We start from the raw sequence: 17952 nt of genomic DNA on the forward strand, positions 1-17952 counted from the left end.
ACTAGGGGGAAAGGGATGAATCTGAGTGCAGGTATTGAGGCTAAACAGCAGGAAAAACTTCCTGGCAGCAAGGTTTATCAGGTTGAAGAATCATCCTCAGAGGGAAGGGGTGAGATGCCCAACAGTAGGGACAGACAGACTAAAAATGCCCTGCATGTCCTGATTCTGTGTTGGCCCCAGGGAGATGGACTGGATGGTGTAATGTCTCCTCCATCTCTTATTTCTATTATTTATACCACGTTTCAGGCCCTTTGAGAATTCCAGTTCAAACTCTAAAACTGGAATGTGTGCACCCATAGAGTCTCGATAACAGCAAACTGCATCGTGGGTAAAGCACAGTTCTGATCTGTGCAATCGCTCAAAATTGAGATTCTCGCCAATTAAACTCAAATCCACAGCAGTTTAAACTCTCATGCTCCCCCCTGATGTGCACAGACTCCTCCACTCCACTACAGACAGCCTTTCAATTCCAACAGCTAATTAAACACTGCACACTCAAACGCGTTTCCACACGACCCGCACAACTTTAACTCTCCCCTCAGCTACGTTCAGCTAAATGACTGATATCTATGTGGTTTTGGACATGGCTAAAGCATGAGGGCCAAGGTCAGCTTGTGTGTCTGAGTATGTGAGGAGATTGGCAGGTACCAGAATCGTGTGTAATGGCAGGGGATGAGGGAATTTTCCGTAACGTGATTTTTGGTCACTCACTCACTAGACAGGACCAGAATTTCTAATGCAAGGAAACTCTTTATTTCTGGGGCAGGATGGAGTACTTCCAGGTTGCAATGATCCGTCTTAAAGAAACAAAGGGCATAAGACTAATGTGCTCTCCTCAAACAGCTGCCTGGAGGGGAGAATGCCCCGATGGGTGGGGAAAGCTGGCAACCAGCAGCTTCTCCTCTCCAAATCTTGGCTTCAGCAGAACCTGGCCTTGCACATCGTCTTGTCTTCCTTTCTTTTTCCTGGTGGGATGATAGCCTTTGATTTCTGCATAGTACATGCCAAGAATAAAGCGGCATTCTGAGTTAGGAAAGCTCACTAGTTCCTTGCCTTGGCCTCTCCTTGTTCAGCTCTGGAGACATTCGTTACCTGGTGAAGGTTCCCGGGAGATCGGGGGAGAATATCTTGGTGGTGAAGTCAGACATGGTTGAGCTGCTCGATGGACAAACTCTTGATTCCCTGTGGTCTGTCAACGCCTCCCATGTCCTGAGGTAATGCTGCCATTGCAGGAGAGAGATGCTCGTTTCCAAGAGTTTGGAACACAACATGGGTGGGTCAGTTGGCAGAGAAACACGGACGCTCCTTCATGTGAAGTACATGTTTCGTGTGATCTATTATCAAAATCACTTATCCCTTCACCACAAGGAGCTTGGTGCTCTGCCTTGATTCTAGGGAGGGTGGGGGAGATCCTCACTCGCTCAATCAATTTTCTGCTGACAGGGCTGCAATTCGTGGCGTCGGGAGGGGGTTGTGGTTCTTCCAGGACAGTCTCTCCGTGGGAGCCACAGCTGGGAGCGAGGGCAGAGGAGGTCATGGCACTTGCTGTGTGTCTTTCTCATCTCTGTTTTTTCATAGTCCTGTGGTAAAACCTCCCACCCCAAATACCGTAGCTACGTGAGCTGGTGGAATCTTGGCCTGCAACATTGTGTGCTATGGAGGGGTGGGTCATCCTACATCTTCTCATCAGTCTGGTGCTGACTCTGTGACCTCCCCTTTCTGTGCCCAGGCCTGTTTACCTGTATCCTGGGGTGGATGCTCCCACAGTTTTAGGGAAGGAGTAGAACCTGGGTGCTGCTTTGGCAGAACTTTCAGCCTAGGGTGCAAAGGGGCCTACCCCACAGCTTTTCCCATTAGTAATGCCAGATGCTGAGCCACTGGGATCAGTTGAGTCTTTCACCAGGCTAGGTGTGGTGTGGGTACAGGCTGCTCTAGACAAACAGGCACTGGGCCTGAGACACCTGTTCTCTGTCTGCTCGGCACCTTGTCTCAGTCCTCTTCTCCTGTCCCTCTTGCAGCGAGCCAGTGTTTGGTTACTTCACGCCTGACGTTCTCCACATAGTCATTGAAAGTGGAGTTGGACCCAACAGGAAGAAGGTTTGAAAGTGCTTTGGTTTGATCCCCCTTTCCCTGTCCACTTGCTGGCTACGGTCTGGGTTTGTTTGGGCTCAAATGCATGTGCCCAAGGAGTTAGCGCTGCCATGGGCGGAGGGGAACTGGCTCTCTTGGTGCTTGTTGAAGGCTTTGGCTGAGATGTGCCTTTGAAAAGCTGTAAGGAGCTTTCTCCAGGAGGTTCCTAAGTCAGCCCAGACAGTGTGTGGAGTTCTTCCCTCCAGCAAGTAACCAACCATAAACAGCAGGTGAATTCAAAGGCAGAGCTCTGATTTCTCCCAGCACCTCCAGATGTAACTCTGCATGGACATGGCCACCCAGGCCTTAGTTTAAAGTGCCTTTGGAAACTCTCCAACTACACATAATCTTTAGACTAACTTTGTTTCTTTGGTGTCAATTTCAGCTGTGATTACCCCCAAAATTGGAGAGAGAGCAAACACAGCAGGAATGAACTGACCTGCAGAGGTACTAGGGCAGTCAGCGGAGACTGGTGTCAAAGCAATGTAAAGCTGTATAGCTATGAGGAGGAACTAGAGCAGGTTCAGAATGGCAGCTGTGTTGCACTCATTCCATGGAGTCTGGGTTTGACTACCCTCTTTTCCCTGCCCTAATCTGATTTCCCACGGAGCCAGACACTCTGTTCCCACAGGGGGACATGGAGCTGGGCAGGGCTGGTTGCATCCGTTCTCACAAAGCCCCGACTCTGTCTCAACGTGCCGTGCGCTCAGGGTAAGCTCTGGTTTTTCTTCTTTGCCAGATCATGATTGTTGAGAGTGGCTCTGGAGCAGTCCGCTGGGAGCTGGAGCTAAATTCAAGAGCAGGGAGTCCCAGGCCAGCCACGCTCAGTACTGCGGATCACCGGTCCACTTTCTTTTTCTGGGGAGAGTACCAGGCAGAGGCCAATGAAACGGTGAGGGCTGGTGAGTGGGGACAGCACACGCAGTCCCTTGGGCTCATTCTGATCTCGAACTGGAACGTGCAGAACACCCCCCCTCTGCCCTTCCCATGTGATGAGCCCCAATGAAACACTCTGCCCTACCTGTGCTGTGCGCGCACACGTGTGGACACATCTCTTCATGCTCTCCTCTGCTCACATGTGGCCCCATGCCCTCGGCCAATACCACAGCCCACTCCCTTGTGATGAGCTGGGCTGAATCCCCATTGCCACCTGAGTGGTGGCGCCGTGCTGCCTTTGCAGGGGATGCAGCCCAGGCACAAGGAGCTGAGCAGAGGACTCTGTGCTTTGCACAATGAAAGGTGCTCACTAGACTGCGGGGCAATTCGCTGTTTCTTTAGCCAAAGTTCGTTCATTCACAGCCTGCTTCTTGAAAGCCAGGCAGGCCAGTGGTTCGGTGTGCTGGGGTGGCTGCCAGGTGGTGGGAGGTGGCTTGGCTCATCCATGGTGGGAGGAGGTGGGGGCTGAGCAGACTTGTTGCCAGAGAGTCTCTACAAGTCTTTACCAGCTGTGAGAAAATCGCATGTGCCTGAGCTCCCAGTTGATTTTTCATACTCATGGCACATGCCCCTGGAGAACTTGTTCTGAGGCCATGGATTCTCTGGTGCCCTTCTCTGTAGCCCCACAAGCATTGTCTGTCTCCCCGTGCCCCGGAGCCATCTCCATGGCCGTGGTAAACAGTGGCCTTGATGGGGAAAGTTAGCTGGCACCTCAACCTCTGTGCTGGGGAACCAGCCAGGGTAGGGGCCAGGAGAGCTAAATGAGGGGTGATGGCACTGCTGCTCTCACTCAGACCTTTGCCAACGTCATCCTGACTGTTGTGTGCAGACTTGCTAGGCGTTTTCCCTGTGACCGCTGGGTATGTTTTCCTGAACCACCTCCTCCTCTCTGCCCAGTGCGTGGTTGACAGGTGCCTGGCCGGGGCCTTCAGGAATGTTATGATAAACAGGGAAGGGCTCAGGGGCATTACATGCTAATCAATAAACCCAAGCTGGACAGGTAATGTCTGCTGCCTGGCTCTTGCGTTTGGCTCCAGCTGGCACAAACTAACAGAGTTGGGCAAAACCTGGCTTATTTTCCCCCAAGCCAGATGGGTGTTTTGAGAGTGTGGAGCCTTCCCCACTGGGAAAGGTGACATGCTTCCTCACCGCGATGCTCTTCTGTTTGTTTCAGGGATCCAGAGTGGCTGGCCAGAATCTGTATCTGTTCCATCCCTCCTACACCAATGTTCTCTTGGAGCTGAACAACATCACTGAGCGAATCATCACCTTCGATGGTGAGTGCTGCTCCTTGGACCCCTCCGGCAGAGATGCTGCCCGTGGCGGCTGGGCCTTTGCTCTGCCGTCTCTTGGAGCCTGCTGAGTCTCAGGGCTGGCTGCAGCGCTCTGGCTGTGACCCCCTTTTCTCTGTTCCAGCGGTGCTGTTTGAGCGGAGCCGGCATGCCTGCTATGTGCTGCTGACAGGGCCGCAGAGCAGCGACGGGCCGGGCTGGGTGTCCGTCACCAAGAGGAAGCTGAAAGAGGACATCACGGGCAGCAGGGTGATCTGGCTGAGCCAGGTGGCGGGAGACAGCGAACAATACATCAGGGACCGCTTCTTCAGGATGCGATTCAGCAGCCGAATGTGAGCTCCCGGAGAGACCCAGGAGAGCAGTCTCAGCACGTTATCCTCCAGGCTGCCTCTTGCCTGCAGCAACAAACACATTAAACCCAGATCATGGACTCACGTGGGAAGCCTCCATTCTTGATCCACAAGCCAAAGCTGGCTGCCGAGAACAGCCCCAGCAAATCCACCTGTGAGCCTGCAGGGTGTGGGCAGCCCAGCTTCTGCAGAGGTGGCTGCCAGCACAGCCAGCCTCTGAGCTGATGGGGCTTCAGTCCCTGGCTGTCTCTGAAGTGCCATCACTTCAGGGAGATCTGGTGCTTTCCCTCTCGAAATCACACGGGACCCGCTGCACTGCAGGACATACCTCAGCCAGGGCCGCCTTCCCACCACATCCCCAACTAGGACCTAGGGGAGGGCACACCTGGTTGCCAAAGGCAGGCCTCAGTTGATTACTCTCACCTACATGTTGGCAATGAGGGGCAGGGGTATGTATCTGTATTAGAGCAGGGAGGGAGTCTCTGTGTGTGCGTGCGTGCCCTGTTGGAGTTTCTTTCCCATTTGCCTGTCTAGACGTGGACTCCTGAGTAGGAATTTTCGCTCTTTTCAAAGAGTGGCCTGGATATGGCTTGTTTGTGTCTCGCTGGGATACCTGAGCGCGCTGCTCGGCAGGGACGATGCTCTGCGGTCGGTCCGGAGTGAGCCAGCGGGGCATGTGATGTCTGGGTCTGCCAGGCAGTCTCTGGACTGGAGAACCACACACTAAAGTGCTGTATACACAGCGCCCCCTCATTTTTCCAAGCCTTCAGCTCCTGCTGCATAACAACAGGCAGAGCTGCTGCCTTCTGCTGACTGAGAGAAGCGTGTGCTGCTTTTCCCCCGTTGGCCCTGACCCAGCTGTGGTTAGTTCATCCGGAGCAGAATTGCTAGCAAAGTTCCAGTTGTAGATGATGCACGAGGCGGAACAAGCCCCGCCTGGCTTGCCCGGTGCCTGTGGTGCTAACGCACGCGCTGTGCTTGGCTGCACGTGTTCCTTCCCTGGAAGTGGGTTGGCTGTTCCCAGGCTGTGTGCTGCTCATCAGAGGAACTCACAACCCTTGAAGGGAGAGTCCTTTGAGCGCTGCTACCTCACTGAGCGATGGGGGCATGGAGGCAGAGTGCGCAAGGGTCTTGCTGAGCTCACACAAGGTCTTTGGTAAAGAGTTGCTGGTAGAACTCTGGAAAGCCTTGACTCCTGATCCCCTGCTCTGATCAGTGGGTGACACTGCCCCTCTCGGTGCAAGCAGCTGGGGGAAGCCAGGACACTTGGGTGCTGCCTATTTGCTCTTGCTCTGTGAGGGGAAGAAGTGGTGGGGGTGTCTCCTTGGCGGCCTCCCTTGGCGTGGCTGAGGCACCATGCGCTCTCTGCTCAGGCACTGTGATGGGCAGGAGCAGGACCTGTACAAGCAACGTGCAAACCACAGGAATCCTGTGTGGGGAGAAGCTGCCGAGTGGGTTCTGTTGGCTGCTGGGAACAGCCCTGCCCAAGCCAACTGCACTGCAGCAAATCCCAGCTGGTTACACGCTGTTCTGGGGTGAAATGCCCGGGGACCAGACAGAATCTGCGGAGTGCGTTGGCTCCAGAGAGTGCAGTGCAGGGTGAGGGGCTGTGCCCAGAAGTGCCCTTCAGCTCCAGTTATCACAGCTCCTTAGAGCTCAGTGCTGCAGGCCTGTGCTGTGACTGGTAAGCTGGGGTGGTGCTGCTTTGGGAGCAGCGAATCTGAATTCTGCCAGTGCCCGGTGGAGGTGGGGCTGGGCGCCCCGTAGGGATGCTCAGAGGGCCAGCGGGCCGCAGAGGGCACGCCGCTCACCTGCTGAGAGAGCAGGGCCTGCGAGAGGAGTGTGGTGTCTGTGGAGTTGGGGCGCTGACCCCCAGCGGGCACCGACAAGGCTTCCTCATGGTAAGGGCAGGTGGGCATCAGTATGTCTTCATGTGAGATGGGGCTCTAAGTGCTCTCCTCCCTTTGGTCTGTGTCGGGGTCGTGCAGGAGCAGGGCAGGGTGTGCTTGGTGCTGGAGAGGAGGCTGTGCAGGACAGCAAAGGTGCTTGCGTCAGTTCCCTCCGCCAGCGCGTGTTGCACTGAGACTTAAATTGCTGCTGGGCCCACGCACCATGCACCTGGCTCATCAGTTACACAACGCCAGGCCCCGGGGAACACTCCAGGCAAAGTTAATTACAGCATCTACTGCTGGGGTTTGCTGGCGTAGCAACCAACGGTTTGCCCTTGCACTTCTGTGGCGGCCAGTGTTACCCTATGCACCCCTCCCCCCCGCCCCTCGTCAAATGATACAGTTGTGAAATGTTCGGCTTGGTGCTCTCCCAGCTGGAACAGAACCGTTTACTCGAGCGGCTGGCCATTCGGGGGAACCAGTCTGCCCGAGTGCCCCCACCATGGCCAGTTGGTGCCACTGCCCTGCTCTAAGGCGCACTGGGCAGCGCCCTACTCCGGGGGATGCCCCCAGAACATGCAGTGAGTGGGATCATGCCTCAGCTCCCTGCTCCCCTCAAGCGTGTTCTCCACAGCACTGGAAGCTGCAGCGTGGCTTGTGCCACGGATTCCAAAGGGGGCTTCCCTGGGCTTCTCCCTGACAGTCTGAGAGCGGGAGGCAGGGCCAAGCGTCGTGTCTTTGCTCTAGCTCAGGTTCCCCATTTGCCCACCCTTCAGGAGCCGTCCTCTGGCTCGGCACCCTGACGGCCTGAGACCTGATGATCCTGCAAGGCCCTGGGTTGTTCCTTTGGACCTGGGAGTGCCTTACCGCACAGCAGCGATTGTGGCCTGCCCCCTGCTGGCAGCATTGGGAGCTGTCAGTAAGCATAGTCGGTTCTATGGGTAATCTGTGGGTAACCCACCCACTGAGGGCTGGAGCTGAGATTTGGGAAACTTGGCTCTGCAGGTTGCGCCATGACTTTTGCCAGTGATAATCCTGCAGCTTGCATGCCAGTTGAACTGATATTTATCGTACACAGATTGTCTCACTGGAACCCCTTGAAGGGTCTGTGCGTCAGGATTACATTGTGACTCTTGTTTGAGTTTTTCCTCTTCCTTCCCGACGGTCTGCGCCAGGGGTTCTCAAACATTTTTGGTGGGACCCCCTTTGAAAATATTTCAGGCTGTGATGACTCCCACCCCTCCTCCTACCACCGGCATACGCAGGGACTAACAGCCCCCATAATAACTTCACGACCCCCAGTTTGAGAACCCCTGCTTTACACAGACGCAACCCTTTCAGGTAGGCACACTGAACATTGCCTCAGGAGAGCTGGATTCTCAGCTTTGGGAGACCTTTCTGGCTTTTAGTCCCTCTGTTAACACATTCCCAGATTACTTGGCAACCCAGAGTACCCTGTTAGCAATATCAGTGCCAATATCAGCACCTTCGTAATGATGCAAAAGTTTCTTTCCACCTGCTTCCCCCTGTGTCATTGTTTCTGCAGCATTTAATGAATGGTTTACTTTGTGCCTTGATTCAGTAACTCTGATGAGTGATACTAGCATAAATCACTGTGTGAGAGAGCAGTGTGTTTCTAGCACTAGGATTATTGGTTTGGCTTTGTAACTTATTGCCAATTTTGCTGTACTGGACGTGGTCTAACTGTAATGATTCAATAAATCCTCTTTTGTGTTGTTTGTAAATGGTGCTGTGCTTCTGCTGCCGCTCTTTAATGAAGCAGCGTGGCTAGCCCCTGAGTTTAGGTGATGCAGAATTGGGTTCAGCAAAATAACAAAAAGCTTGTGAAACGTGTCCTGAAACACCCCCCCCTACACACACGCTTTTCTGGAAGGAGGGAAATTGTTCTGGTGACATTTCAGAATAGAGCAGCTTGTCATGTGTTACATGTAGGTAAAGTAGCAAATTTCCCTTTTCGGTTCGTAGAGTTAATCGTGTTTGACCTGTACGTTGAAATGAAGTGACGCTAAAGACTACGGCCTCTGTTCAGCAACTGCGACGCGCTGAAGCTGCTGTGTCAAATAGAAAGGGATACTAACCAACGGAGCTAGCCTTGCTCCAGACACGTCGGGAGCATGTCATGTGAGTGTATGACTATAAACAGAAAACGAGTGTTCCTCTCCTTTCCCAGTAGCCGTGGAATTTAGCCTGCTTTGCCAATTCTGCAGGGGGACCTGGCCAAGGACTTTAGTGGAACTGGGTGCGTGTACCCTTGCAGCTGCTTGTCACGGTGTTCTCTTGCTTATTTTTCCCTCTAGATCTTCTCTAAACACTCACACTGCACCTGATCACAACAGATCTAGTTAAAATCCTCAGCTGTGGATGCTTTTAAATTGGTTTAACTGAACGGGGGCAACTTCATTGTGTAGACACAGTCTTAGTTATCTCAGGCCCATTGGACGCCTCAGTGGATCTACGTTCACATTCACATGCCCACTGCTGGGGCCAGGAGTGTTGTCTGTAACGAGGGCTTCCTTTCTCCAGAATGTTAATTAGTCCTGATACTCAACAGACGTTAAATCAAAAGCCCAAAAAGGGCACAAGCACAGTTTTTCCCTGTGCAGGTCCCATTTTGAGGCATCACTTTTTGGTTTCTCTTCCTTCATTGCAGAAGCCTTGGTTGCTTTTATTTCTGCTCATCACAATGTAACAGCAAATGATTAGTTTGTTGGTTTTGTGAGGGAGCCTGTCAACTTAACTGATCCCAGCTGTGCACCACACACAGGTGGATAGCCAAGAAAATGCACAGGGAAAGATGAAACCTGCCCCGGGACCGGAGACTGAGGATTTTGCATTGATGTTAAATGTTGAGTGCAAGATAATGCACTCCAGCGAATGGATTCAGCAGCAGGGAGCCTAGCAAGCAGTCGCAGATGCAGGGAGACAGGGCAAGAATAATGACCAGGACCATGCTGGATCTGCCATTGCAGGAAAAGGCAGTTTCAGTCCAAGCTATGCATATGCAGAGGGCCTGGGGCAGGGGCTGAGTTCAAAGCAGGCTGTGTAAATAGCAGTCTGTCCTGGGAGCGCTGGGTGTGGCTCTGGTCTCCCCACTTAAACAATGGACAGACGAGGGGCGCTCACACAAGAGCAGCTCACTGCCAGTGAGTGACGTGGGTTCATTCCTGACAGCCGGTGCCTGTCTCGGCACCTCAATACTTCATTCCTGCCACCCCCAGACTCTGCCTGCAAGCCATGAAGCGGCGACTCCGAAAAAGCCCTGGCACTCGGGGTGGATAATCAGCTGCACTTGTGCCATCTTGCACTGGGAGCTCATTACAGGCAGCCAACACTGGTGCCAGAAGCACCCCCATCCCAGCTCGGACCCAGAGCATTGGCTCTGTAACCTAATGTAACGTCCTGTGGCTCCAACTCCTTCCTCCCTGTACATCCACCGACAGCACGAGGATTCTTGGGTCTAGAGCAATCAGAAGGATAATCGCATGGGAAAACTGCCCCACCCCTGTTCCACCAGCAGCCCCCTCTACCCACAGGCTGGCTCCGTGGCCACTCCCTCCCAGCCCCTGCCTTAGCCCAATCTACTCCCTTGCATCTTGCGTTCCTTGGCCCTGTCTCCTAAGGTCATGGCTCAGCTCATGGTTTCTCCAAGGCCTTTCCTCAGTGACACTTACTTCAGGTTGTGACCTGCATCAGGACTGGGATCCTGTGGGTATTGTAGGACCCGCTGCCATAATAGCAGGAGTGAGTAAAATGTACTTCGTGGGCAAAAAAACCAGACTGCTGTAATTTGCGGGAAAACACTAAATCTCATCAGTGTACCGAGAGTAGCCTATTTCAGAAATTGCTAATTTATTTTGTTGGAGCTTCTCTTTCCTATACGTGTTTATCTCCCACACTCCAATTCCCTATGGTACACGGGCTCAAGTCAGGTCAGAGAATCACACTCAGGTTTTGTTGTTCTGTGAGGTCACCTACACGCAGACTGTCAAGACTGTATCAGTTTATCAGTGCTGGGAGCAGTTTTTCCACTAACTGTTTTTCAAAAAGCACTAATAATCCTGTCATATAAATAACTTGAATGGTATGTTTCAAAGTTCTAAAAGTGGTGCTTAAGCTGTTTGTTTAAATAAAAAAACCAAACAGCTTTCTTTTTATAGTCATTAAAAAAATCGTCCCCTTTTAAGGCAAAATTGTGGTGCAATTTGTTTTGACATTCCCCGAGCTAGACACATGACAGCAGTTTGTCATAAATAGAATTTCAGCAGTGTAAAGGCAAGTTTATTTTGAAAGAAAGAAAAAGAAAAAGGTTTGATGTTTATTATAACAGGAGTTAAAGTATTTTTACACAATTAAAGCCAGATTTGTTCTTCTAGTAGTAAAAATTGTCTGGATTCCATTTATATATATAATGTATTAACCGAGCGTGGGGTTTTATTTTTTAGTAGCACCGGAGAATCTTTCTCTTGCGGGATCTGAGGTTTTCGTGGGCGGGAGTGGGATAGAAAAGCACGAAACAACGTGGGAGTGAGCATTGCAGGGTGGGACAGGAGCAGGATTAAAAAACTAGGTCCGCGTAGGCTCAAGTAGAGCACTTGCCAAAGGCCTGCTGAAAAAGACATGGCACCAGGGCTAGCCGCGGCTTGGGTGGAACAGCTGCCCACTGAGCTGGGCCTGCAGCGCCATGTGGATGGCTCCGTGGGCGGGACCTTCCAGGGGTCAGAGCTCAGAGATGTTCTATTAGCTGATGCCTCTTCCTGCTCCTGTTCTCGGTGTGGGGACAGGGTATTGCCAGAGCCCCCTGCTCACACTACTAGGAGGAAGGGGGGGAGGAACAAAGCCAAAGGTGTGGAGCCCCTGCCACCCCCAGCTCTGCTGTGAGACGCAAAGCTCCCTGGCTGCCAGGAATCTGGGACTCCCTCCATCTCAGTCCAAAATTTGCAGAGAGCTGCCAGTTGGTCCAACTGTCCTGTGTATCAGGGTAGTGGGGCCACCTGCCCCTGGGCTTTGCCAGCGCCAGCTGCATGGCCTGCTGCTCCCCTACTCTGACCTGCATAGTAGGTGCTAAAGACCCCCTGCCCTGTGAGTCCTGCACCAAGGGGTTTTCCCTGTGACATCCCTGGGTGGGCTAGTGGGCTACCGCTGTCCTGGCAGCTGGGCTCAGGGACTGGCAGGGGCTAAAGCCCCCTTGGAGGACTAGCTGTGCCCCAATCCCACCTACTGAACATTGGCCAGCTGGTTTGCAGGGGTGGGGAGTGTTTCATGAGCACAAACTGACTTGCTGTCACTTACCATGGCAGTACCTGGTCCCCAGCTCTGAGGGGGCTGCTGCTGGCACCTACTAAGTGCTGGGGTTAACAGCTCTTTGTTTCACTGTGCGGGCTGAGGCTGGGAGTAGCCCAAGGAGGGGGTTTGCCAGAGCTTTTGGGGTTGAACTTGGTCGGGGGCCCCTTCAGGGGGGCAGCGTGGCTCGGGGGGGGGCAGTCTGGGGGTGAGATTCCCGTGATGGGTACTACCTCTGATCACCATGAACATCACAGGCCTTGGGATCCCAAGACCCCGCGGCACAGATGCTGTGACAAGGAGTCAGTCGCTTTGGGGCTGGAGTGTCCACCGGGCTCTCGGTTCCTCCCAGCACCCAGCGAGCGCCCTGGCTCCGTGAACTGCGTGCACTGTGCAGGGTTAATCTGCAGCATGACAAGGAAGGCCCCGGCACAAGCCTGCTTTGCTGCTTATGTAAGAGCTCTAATCACCCTGCAGCTGGGCCCTGGCTCTGGGCTGGAGAATAATCCTGCTCTGAGACCCCCACCCCAGGGCTCAGATTAAAGGAGCCTGGAGTGGGGCCAGGGCCCCTGCTGTTGACTTCATACCACAAAGCTGCTTCTGCTGGGCCCCATCTGTGCACCTGCCCCAGCCACGCACTCCTGACTCCACCACAGCTTATTGGAGGGCACGGCAGAGCACAGCCTCCCCCGGGGGCAGCACATCAGCAGTTTGCTACAGCTCCACAGCGCTGGGACAGCTTCATGTGATACACACACTGGGAGTCCCGCTGGCATCCTACTCTATTAAACAGCCCCTAGCCTGAGCTGTGCGAGCCTGAGTCGGCTGGCACGGGCCAGCCGGGGGCTTTTAATTGCAGCCTAGACATACCCCGAGTGCCAGAGCGAGCTCCCTAACCTGGATCATAAGATTCCAAGGAGGGGACTGTGCCTTTATCCACCACACCGAGCCGCGTTCAGCTCAGCAGCGCTAGCCCCCATGACCGTGCTGGCACCGTGCTCTGCCAGCGGCTGTTGTCAGGAATGATCACTTCCCCGGAGCAGGCTCACGATCAACATTACAGGCCTGCCAACCGATGCCGTGCTTCTAGAAACAGAGGAAGACCCGTCCTTCATCTCAGAAGAGCTGGATGAGCCGGGACAAGCGTCCAGGTAAAGGCAAGGGCAGGGCGATTGCTGGGGAGGGCAAAATGATAGGATGGAGTCCTGGGCAAAAGAGAAGCCTTGTTTGTGCCCAGCTCAGGGAGGCAGTGCCATCTCCTGAACGTGGGGATGCTCCTGCCCAATTCCAGCTCAGGGAAGTCCCCACCGCAGGCACCTTGGGGACGCGTAGCACCATGCAGGCTGGCAGGAATCCTGCCATCTCCACGGCATCCAGCGATTCCCCTGGAGAAGAACAGCACCTCGGGGATGCCTCAGGGTGGAACAGTTCCTCCCTCCGCTAAAGTGCTCTGGGCTAGTCCTGCTGCTCCTGCCAGCCGGAAATTGCTGCACCAAGTGGATCCATTGCTTTTAACAAGATTGTTTCCTAACGGTTGCAGTCCTGGTGCAGAGTGGGAGAGCCCAGAGCAGCCGGCAAGCACCAATCCAGCATTCCTGAAGCAAGCAAAAGGTTGGGATTGATGCTTTTTCTTCCTTCAATTATCTCCTGCATAGCCTGAGTACTGATCCTCAGAGAAACCCAGCTGTCTGCAAATAGCTGGTGAGTGCCCCCCTGCTGCAGCCTATGGCTGATTGATCAATTGCTTTGTAGCTGGCTTGCCAAACGGCCCAGCACAGAGCATGTACCAGTGCCAGGCAAAGGGGGAGTCAGGACCATCCCTCCTGCGTTGCCCTGGCTGAGAAAAGCCACTGAAGCTACAGACCCTAGCACAGGAGTGTGGAGAAAAGCCCTCTCACTGCACTGGACGGGCCGCCAGCTGGGACGTCGGCTGGGCCTGCCCTGCCAGGGGGCAGGGGTGAATCACAGCCTGCTGGGAGCAGGGCTGGAGGCACACACTTTGCACCCCGGAAGCAGATGGCTGGGCGGGGGGGGGGAGTCCCAGTGGAGATGGGCCCCTTGACTCAGCGCAGAGGCTCTTGTAAGTAGACCAGCGACCCTTCTGGCCCAGTATGGCCTTCTTGCACAGAGGGGGCGAGGGCCAACTCCCTGCCCTGGCCCTTTGCCCGATGATGGCACCGGCTGTGGGGGTGGGGGTGCCCCAGCTCCCACAGCTGCTGGGCCAGGCAGTGAGCGCTGCCTCCCCAGCGGGGTTGGACGATGCCAGCTCCGGGCAGTGTATTTCCCTCCCTGTGGGGACTAACACCGGGCAGACCAGGCCAGGTCCCGGGGTAAAGATCCGCGGGGTGGGATGGTGTGTGGGAGGGAGACCCAGCGGGTTGGGATGCAGGAGCACTGGAGGGGAGGGGTAGGGCTGGGGCCCTGAAGAGCAGGGGGGAGGGGCTCCGGGAGGCAGGTGGTGCAGGGCAGGTGGCCCGGGGGGTGGTAGGGCTAGGCGCCGGGCGGGAGGGGGGAGGGCAGGGTGCCTGGGTAGGAGGAAAGGGCGGGGGGGGGGGGAACAGAGGGGCGCGGCCCGGGCTGTGCCGGCGGCGGGGCCGAGCGGGTTAAGCTCCGGGCGGGCTGGCGGCCGGCGGGGGCAGCAGAGAGTCCACCCCAGGCCGGCGCCGGCAGAGCTACCCCGGAGCCCGCCCGTGACCGCCGCCGCCCTGCGCCGCCCGTGGATGCCCGGCCCGGCCCGGCCCGGCCAAGGTGAGCGGAACCGGCCCCGCCTCGGGACCCCCGGCCCCCGGGAGCGGTTCGGGCCGGCGGCGCCCCTGGAGCCGGGTTGCCCAGCTCGGGTGTGCCCGAGTCTGCAGACAGCCGAGCCGAGCCGAGCCAGGCGGGGCGGGGCTCGGGCATCCCCTGCCATCCCGGCCCCGGGCAGTGGGGGGCAGTGCCGGGCCGGGCGCCCTGCCTCTGTTCGCCCGCTGGGCTCCGCCCAGAGATGCCGGGCAGCGCCCAGAGCCCCAGGGCAGTGGGCAGGCTCCAGGCGGGCTCAGCAGGTAGCACAGCCTCAGGGCGGCCTGGCCTGGCTGGCTGAGAACGGCTGGCAGCGGGTGCCCACCCCCATCTGGACGAGACCTTGCAGTCAGGCCCATCTCCCAGGCTCTCTCGGTGGCCGCGAGCCATTGCTGGGTCTCTAATGACTGCCGGGACTCTGGGGACACCGTGGCAGCCTCAAAAACCAGCTCCTGGTTCCCGAGCCGGCAAAAAGCAGCGCTGGGTTGAGGCCCAGGCTGGGGCCCAGCTCTTGGAGCCAGATTCAGCTCTTAGCAAAAAATGAGCTCTCCGCTCTCTAGCCCTTGTGGAGGCAAGAAGAGCTTGAAAAGATGAGGCAAGTGCTGCCTGCCTGAGTCTGCAGAGAGCTTGGAACACCAGCTCCAAGAGCTGGGACCTGCCCATTCATCATTGCTCTGACCTCGGCTGCTGTTCCAAGCCACTGCCTCCCGCCCCCCTCGGACTCTGCCGAGGGCCCTGCATTGCCTTAATGAGGCTTTGTTTAGTCCAGTTCAAGACCGGATTGAATCCCATCTGCTTCTCTGTCCCCATATACTCTGTAGCCCGGGTGGTGTTTATTTTGCCCCCCTCAGAGCAGGGCAGGAATTATTTCCAGGGAGGGAGATCGTTATTTCTGCTGGCTAACGTCACAGTGGAGCAGGGACTCTTGGAAAGTCCGTCCCCCACTACCCCCTGCAGCCTGGGCTGATGGCAGCCGGGAATCCAATGGGAGGTGGGTTGCTGCTGAAAACACAAATCCTGCTGGGGGTTTGGCCGAAGGTCAGTGTCCGCACAGCACAGTCTGAGGGCTGGTCTCTGCCTGCCTGAGGTCAAGGGATCCCTGGGGGTTGGGCAGTGTCCACACAGGCTAAGAGCTGGTCTGAGGGATGCTTCCTGGGGGTGCTGAGGGCTGTGCGGCACCTCCTGTCACTTGCCCTTAGCATGAAGAAGTCTTGTCTGTTCCAGCTAGTGGTCAGCTCCCCGACTCCACTAGCCACGGCCAGCACGTGCTCTCCCCTCCCAGCCTATGCTGGGCCCAGTGTCCCTCAGCAGGTTCACGATAGGCACATCAGCCCTCTGAGGGTCCCCTGGATATGCCCAGAGTGCACAGAGTCACTGCTCCCAAGGAAGCAGGACCCCCCCCGCTTACTGGATCACCGCTCGGCGTAACACCCAGCACTCAGCTGTGTGTATCCCAAAACCAAGGAGAAGTTTATTTAACAACAGCTAGAGAACAGAGACTAGCAAATCAAAGCATTGGGAGCTGAAGGTTGCATGTAAAATAAAATCACAGCACACCTTCTAGAGCCGAGACCTCATTAACAAGAGACTGCCTTGGCTGCTGGAGTTTAGCTCACCCAAAGTCTTACAGCCTTTTCCAGCCAGGCTGGCTGTGCTCCCTCTCTCGAGACACTTTGTCTCCTCTGTGAAGGATTCAGGGTGTCTCCCGGCACCCCTAGTTGTGCGCCAATAATCCATTGGCTCTCTTCATGAACAGGACCCACCCCCCACTCTCTGGCTTTTCCTGTGTGCTCAGTTCTTGTTGCTGTCACAGTCTCTCGGCCAGCTTTCACCTCAGGCTGTCATTAGGCCTCTGGCGTGAAGCGGGCTGTGCCCGATGTGCACGCAACTGGCCAGAGAGAGGAGCGTGTGATCGCCTTCTAATGACCTGCCTTCGCTCACAGGCCTTAAGAACGCGAGTTCAGTACAGAGCCGTCTCTTCTTGTGTGCTGGCTGTACATACATTTCACATGCTTTAGATGGTCAGGATCTTGGTGGAGATCTTCCATGCCTCCCTCTGGTGACCTATTTTACATATATCCGCCCCAGGGGATCCCTGTAAAACCATATGTTCCCCTAGCACCATCTGCCAAGGGTCCATGGGTCACAGTCTGTGCGGGTTTGTTTGGGGCATTTCACCACAAGTTTTTTGCCTGATTTGTGGAGTAGCATCAGGAGTAGCACAGCTGTAGCAAGCAGGATCCCTCCTGGGCAGTCTCCTTGGGCAGTGCCAGTCGCTCCCGAGAGGTGCAAGAACCCCCAGCAGGGAAGGCTGGGCTAACTCACCCCCCGGAAAGTCTCTTCCTGACCCCATCAGCCCAGAAGCAGGAGGGGTTGTAGATCTGCCAATGCTTTCAGTTATTTTAGTCTGTCTCGTTATAACCCTGGAGGTTCCTGTTACCCAGAAAAACAGCCAGTCCCTGTTGGACTCCTACAGAGCTCTTGGCCTCAGTTGTGTATTGTGGCAGTGAGTTCCGCAGGCTAATTGTGTGGTGGGTGAGAGAATATCTCCTTTGATCACTGTTAGATTTGTTCCCTTTCAATGTCATTGACTTTCCCTTTCTTGTGTTATGAGACGGAGAACAGCTGCTCCCAATCTACCACCTCTAGACCACTCAGTTTTGGATAGTCTGTTATCCCCCACCCTGGCCTTATCCAGCCTCTCTCCAAGGGACCAACCCCAGTCGTTTGCTCCTCCGAGGAGTTTCTCCAGTCTCTGATCCGTCTCACCACCCTTCTCTGAACGTGTATCCTGTGTGAGCTGGGGCCGGCGCTGCATGCTGGGGCCAGATGTGGCCGCGGCACTGATTTATGTAAAGACAATAAAATGCTCCCTGTCCTATTCCCCGGCCTATTCCGTATGCACCGGGGTTGGCTTTTTTCTCCATGGAGCTGCCCACAGTGACGTCCAGGATGTTGTCCAGGGTTGATGCACTGCACGGGGTTCACAGGTCACCGTGAAAAGCTCAGGTTTCCCCCCATTGTGCATCCCCCACTATTTGCCAGCATTGAATCGCACCTGCCGGCGTGCTGCCCATGGGCCCTAAATTGCTCTTTTCTCTGCCCTGCTTCCCCAAGGATATGCCCCACCCTGCCCCGCCCTGCCTTGCTTGCGGGCAGAGGGGCTGAAACGCTCACGGAGTGCCCGTGTGAGGTTTGCTGGCCAAGCCCGTGCTGAGCGTGGGAGGGGGAGCGTTGGCCTGCCCGAGCCAGCGTCTCTGCTGTTCTCTTCCTCAG

The 17952-nt window shown here is 55.5% G+C and overlaps 1 protein-coding gene across 2 annotated transcripts in view; it reads left to right on the top strand.

Annotated features, from left to right (window-relative positions):
* Positions 1–8346, top strand: part of FAM234A (family with sequence similarity 234 member A) — a 37949-nt gene extending 29603 nt beyond the window's left edge. For both annotated transcript variants that reach the window (XM_067551166.1, XM_067551167.1), the window contains 5 exons: positions 1074–1214; positions 2019–2097; positions 2870–3022; positions 4241–4343; positions 4483–8346. In XM_067551166.1, coding sequence (XP_067407267.1) covers positions 1074–1214; positions 2019–2097; positions 2870–3022; positions 4241–4343; positions 4483–4694 — 688 coding nt within the window. In that variant the 3' untranslated portion in view covers positions 4695–8346. The remainder of the gene's footprint in view (positions 1–1073; positions 1215–2018; positions 2098–2869; positions 3023–4240; positions 4344–4482) is intronic.
* Positions 8347–17952: the final 9606 nt, after the last annotated feature.

Source organism: Emydura macquarii, unplaced genomic scaffold (assembly GCF_026122565.2).
Source record: "Emydura macquarii macquarii isolate MOO-44397 ecotype Brisbane River unplaced genomic scaffold, CSIRO-AGI_Emac_v2 contig_1348, whole genome shotgun sequence".
Taxonomy (NCBI): domain Eukaryota; kingdom Metazoa; phylum Chordata; order Testudines; family Chelidae; genus Emydura; species Emydura macquarii.